General features: G+C 43.9%; 1 protein-coding gene across 1 annotated transcript in view; it reads right to left on the bottom strand.

The window, feature by feature from the left end:
* Positions 1 to 6,000, bottom strand: part of LOC109905613 (schwannomin-interacting protein 1) — a 346,524-nt gene that overhangs the window by 324,860 nt on the left and 15,664 nt on the right. The window contains exon 5 of the mRNA XM_031790680.1: positions 3,937 to 4,084. Within this exon, the coding sequence (XP_031646540.1) occupies positions 3,937 to 4,084 (148 nt within the window). The remainder of the gene's footprint in view (positions 1 to 3,936; positions 4,085 to 6,000) is intronic.

Here is a 6,000-nt window from a genome sequence, read left to right as displayed (position 1 = left end):
ATTGAGTTGACACTGGATGAAGTCCGTTTCAATGTTTTGTTAAGACACTCCAGGACCGGACTAGTCCAGAGCAGATTGTGGATAAATAGTAAAGACATGTATGCATTTTTCCCAAATAAAATGCTTTCTAGAATAAAAAATGGACAACATATCAACAATTCCCTCTGGGCTAGTCTGGAGAATATATCTAAGAATAACCGCACACAATGTGGTGAATGCAGATGCTTCTGAAGCTGAGAAAAAATGTGTTGGCATGTGGGAAGAGTCTGACTTATGGGAATGGCAGTTAAAGGCAAGTACACTGAAATTAGACTACCAAATGCCTATTTAGACACCAACATCCTATATAAACACAATCACCATCTCTTCAAAGTAAGTTACTAAATACAGTATAGTCCAGTTTGTAACATTCTCTATGAAATGGGCTTTTAACATATGTATAATTCAATAGGGAGCTTTGATTCAATTTGAAAGTGCTTAAAATTCATAAACAGTTTAATAATGGTAGTAGGCTATGATAAACTAAAGAAAATATACATTTTCATCAAGTTTTTAACATTTTTATGTATATTTTTAGAACATATTAATGGACCAAAATACCAACAAATCTCAAAACTGATAGGTAGATGCAAAAATGTCATTTCAGCCTGTGGTGCCTGGTCTTAAATGAGTTAGCCTGGATCGAAGCCTACTCCAGACCAGCGGAATATACATTCATTTAAAGGTTGAGTAAGTTAGAATTTTGTTCACAAATGTACCCACATTTCTGTTATATGTAAACAGTTTATGATTAGTGAATGCCATCATGTACTTATTTAGTTAGATACAGTACCTCTCCCTATTAGCTGAAATATATTTTTTTCCAAGCCATTTTATCTGTCACGCTAGCTTTTCGGTCCGAACATAGCATTGAATAATGGGAATTGCCTCCCTCCGAGGCACATGTTGCTAGGTAACCCCCTGCAGTTGCCTGGGCAGGACCCAGGTAAAATGAGAGAAATTTGCTAGCAATAGTTTGTGCTATTAAACTAAATGAATACTGCACTCAACCCATAAAAAGTCTTTTCTATATTCATGATAGTGTGGTTAAAAGTCAACTTCAAAATGGGATGTAGTTTATCGGGATTTACACCCGTTGTTGGTAAGTAATGAATCTGCTACCTTCTGAAATAACTTACTCTTCCTTTAAAATGTGCCTTCAACTGACACATATAGAACTAGTCATATGTTTGTGTCTGTCTGCAGAGATGGGAGTCTAAGGTGTTTATGTGTGTGTGTGTGTGTGTGTGTGTGTGTGTGTGTGTGTGTGTGTGTGTGTGTGTGTGTGTGTGTGTGTGTGTGTGTGTGTGTGTGTGTGTGTGTGTGTGTGTGTGTGTGTGTGTGTGTGTGTGTGTGTGAGTGTGTTGAAGAGCGATGGATGTAGGAAGGAGAGGAAAATAAGCCATCACTTAGACACTGGGGTCTGAAAGACGAGAGCGTGATCTCCCACACGTACTCCAGGGAATGCTTACTCAAACACTTCTCCACCGTAAAAAAACATGACCGAACATGCCTTGGCGACAGGCATTGAACTCTGCTCTCACCGCTCTCTCCATACACACACACACACACACACACACACACACACACACACACACACACACACACACACACACACACACACACACACACACACACACACACACACACACACACACACACACACACACACAGCAGCAGCTTTTTACAGACACTGCAGACATTGTGACATACTTGTCAGTAATGTCACATATTGAGTGTGTAAAAATCCCCATGCTGATTATAACTCAAATCAACCCAGCCCATAAAAGCGTCTCACTTTATTTCTAACTTTATTTTATCTGAGTGTGTGCGTGCATGTGTGTGTGTGTGTGTGTGTGCGTATGTCAGAGAGGGTGATCTCTTATAGGTGGAGCCTATAGGCTAACCATCACAGCAGCATCTCCATCGTAATCCCATTGATTTACTATCAGCTAGACAGACCTGGCCCCGTTTGGGCTGTAAATAATACATAGGGGAAGGGGTGAGTGTGCACACTACACACACCGATACAGTATATAGATAAAGAGGAGAAACCTTGACATCTCCAAAAGCCAAGGTTCTGAGAATCAGTATGTGTCTAGGTGTGCCTATTATGATAATTAACTACAGCTATTGGTGTTTTATGCTTGAGTTTCTCGATAGTATCTACAGTATCTAGTGTATTTCTGTAGTTCTATTTGAACCTGACTGGGTTTGTATCAATATGTGTGTTCTTCTGGATCACTGCTCCATGTACTGTATAATGCATTATGTATGTTAGAACCCCTACCTTCACATCCCCTTCTCTCCAGGCCAGTGGCAAGGTCCCTTAGGGCTCAGGGTGCATGTAAACACACACACACTCACACACAATGCAGTGTTGGCCTCTCGGTGATGGATGTGTCTTTGAGATAGCACCACAGGCACCATACAGAGAGGGGGGGGTGGAGAAGGTGAGGTATAGCAGGGAGGGAGGGAGGGAGGGAGGGAGGGAGGGAGGGAGGGAGGGAGGGAGGGAGGGAGGGAGGGAGGGAGGGAGGGAGGAAACAGCCATGGAGGAACAGAGCCGTAGAGAGAAAGACACAGACAGGGATCCCCACCCCACAAACAGCCATGGAGGAACAGAGCCATAGAGAGAAAGACACAGACAGGGATCCCCACCCCCCAAACAGCCATGGAGGAACAGAGCCGTAGAGAGAAAGTGGTTGTGTCATTATTCAGGTATAATTGTTCTACCTCTCTCTAATGAAGGGGGTGTTATATTGCATCTGCTTGTGTACTAATGAAGAACAAACCTCCTCATCCAGAACAAACAGACTAGAACAACACAACACCTCCAACCCTACTGAAAGCCTCCAACAGGAGACATGGCCCATCTGCTGCCTCACACTATCTCATAGGACACACACACACACACGCTCACACACACCCACAAACTCACATTGTGTGTGTAGGTGTGTGGACAGTTGCAGACTAATTATTGTTGTGTACCATCTCTAGCCAAGCAGAAATAACAGGACAAATGACAACAACACTTCTGTGCTAACCCAGCAGAAAGAGACTTTCTTCCCTTAGTTTCAGGCAAACAAACGTTCTCAATAACTTTCGCAATCAAAGGTGTGGGGAAGTGTGCGCCTCTCTGGTGATTGAGGTCATTTCTGGACAGTATTTCTGTCCATCTGTATGTCCATCTACAGTATATCTAACATGTGGCTCCCTCTATCCCCTTCCCTCTTTCCGAATAGTATATTAGGTATTTCACCTTCTCAACCCTTCTCTCTACCCTCCTATCTTCAAAAGCACTCTATTGTTCATGTGTTTGTTTCCATGACAGTCCCTCTATCACTGCCTACCCTTTTTTCTTTATTCCTTCCTCCTGTTTTCCTCTGTTGATCTGCAGCCCCTGATGTCGTTTTTCCTCCCTGCCTGTTGCTTTCTTGCCATGCCCTGTGAGCACTGTTTATCTCCCCTCCACACTCTCTGGGGTTGAGTGGGGAGGGAGGGGGTGAGGGGGGCGAGGACAAGAGCAGAGGCACTTTATTAATCAATCAAGCAACTTTGCAAATTCACCTAATTAACGTCTAATTAAGGATCTGGGCACCTCGCCAACACTCATCACATCCCCCTCCGCCACCACCCCCGTCGTGCCCCAGACATCATCTTTATTCCCTCCATCCATCCACCCTCCTTTTCCTCATGCCACCAACAGCTGAGGCCCTCAACAGTTAGTTTGCTGAGAGAGGTAAATACACTTTCTCTTCATCCATCCATCCATCCATCTGTTTTTTTCCTCCATTAGGACTTATGCCACCAAGCTCTGCTGCCCACGCAAGATAGTTTTCAGAGAAAGCTCAACCGACCTTGCTTATTCATACCACCAGAATCTCTTGGTCTTACCAGAGAGAGGTCCTGGCCAAACTCATCCATCACAGCCGTCTGGTAGGACTCCAGCGACTCTGTCCCACACTGATGATGTGTACGGTTCTCACAGTCCCCCTGCCAGCTCTCTCTGCGGTAAAGGGTGGCACGCCAGGCACGCTGAATTCTGGGTAGAAAAACAACAAATATATAAATTACACATAAGGTCAAATCTGGAACTGAAATTTGAGATTGCCTGTGCTGTTGTTTTTTTAATTGAAATGAAACTGTACAGACCACAATATCAGTATCATTATAAAGTGCCTTCGGAAAGTATTCAGACCCTTTAACTTTTTCCACATTTTGTAACGCTACAGCCTTATTCTAAAATGGATTAAATAAAATAAAAAATTCAGCAATCTCAACACAATACCCCATAATGACAAAGCGAAAACATGTTTTTGTACACATTTATTCAAATTAAAATCAGAAATACCTTGTTTACTTAAGTATTCAGACCCTTTGCTATAAGACTCAAAATTGAGCTCAGGTGCATCCTGTTTCCATTGATCATCCTTGAGATGTTTCTACAACTTGTTTGGAGTCCACCTGTGGTACATTCAATTAATGGTGATTTGGAAGGTGTTGTGTACTAACTTCTAAACTTGAAATATTAAATATGTTATGTTACCATATTAGAACTGAGGGTAATCTATTGAGTGAGACAGGAGAGTGCAGGAAGAACATGTTATTGTTAAATCTCAGGTATCCTATGGAGAGGAGAAGGGCCACGGTCTGGTTCCAGTCAACAGATAAGGTAGGACGGCCGTGAGTTGAGGGGGAGTGAGGAATTTGGGCCAAGGTCAGGTTAGATGAAGTGAGAATGAACAAGCCTCAGTAAAGTCCTGTCTAGCAACAGAGGTATATTGGCTGTCCAGATGTGAAAGGAGGATACTCAGCATAGGAGGAAGGTATAAATATATGTGCTTGTGTAAACATGTCTTTGCAGCTGTTTGAACCATTGGGTGAATAAACTTGGTTTGAGCTTTAACTAGTTTTCCGTTAGTTTTTCACTCTGTTTGTCAGAACCTAACAAAATACACACACTTGCCTATCCAAAGTCCCACAGTTGACAGTGCATGTCAGAGCAAAACCCAAGCCATGAGGTCGAAGGAATTGTCTGTAGAGCTCCGAGACAGGATTGTGTCAAGGCACAGATCTGGGGAAGGGTACCAAAACATTTCTGCAGCATTGAAGGTCCCCAAGAACACACTGGCCTCCATCATTCTTAAATGGAAGAAGTTTGGAACCACCAAGACACTTCTGAGAGCTTGACGTACGGTCAAACTGAGCAATCGGGGGAGAAGGGGCCTTGCAAGGTCAGGGAGGTGACCAAGAACCCGATGGTCACTCTGACAGGGCTCTAGAGTTCTTCTGTGGAGATGGTAGAACCTTCCAGATGGACAACCATCTCTGCAGCTCTCCACCAATCAGGCCTTTATGGTAGAGTGGCCAGACGGAAGCCACTCCTCAGTAAAAGGCACATGACAGCGTGCTTGGACTTTGCCAAAAGTCACCAAAAGACTCTCAGACCATGAGAAACAAGATTCTTTAGTCTGATGAAACCAAGATTGAACTATTTGGCCTGAATGCTAAGTGTCACGTCTGGAGGAAACCTGGCAAAATCCCTACGGTGTAGCATGGTGGTGGCAGAATCATGCTGTGAGGATGTTTTTCAGTGGCAGGGACTGGGAGACTAGTCAGGATTAAAGCAAAGATGAACAGAGCAAAGTACAGAGAGATCCTTGATGAAAACCTGCACCAGTGCTCTCAGAACCTCAGACTGGGGCGAAGGTTCACCGTCCAACAGGACAACGACCCTAAGTACACAGCCAAGACAAAGCAGGAGTGGCTTGGGGACAAGTCTCTGAATGTCCTTGAGTGGCACAGCCAGAGCCCAGACTTAAACCTGATTAAATATCACTGGAGAGACCTGACAATAGCTGTGCAGCAGCAACTCCCCATCCGACCTGACAGAGCTTGAGAGGATCTGTAGAGAAGAGTGGGAAAACTCCCCAAATACAGATGTGCCAAGCTTGTAGC

The sequence above is a fragment of the Oncorhynchus kisutch genome, linkage group LG15, assembly GCF_002021735.2.
Source record: "Oncorhynchus kisutch isolate 150728-3 linkage group LG15, Okis_V2, whole genome shotgun sequence".
Lineage (NCBI taxonomy): Eukaryota > Metazoa > Chordata > Actinopteri > Salmoniformes > Salmonidae > Oncorhynchus > Oncorhynchus kisutch.
This window is presented reverse-complemented; position numbering and strand designations above follow the sequence as displayed.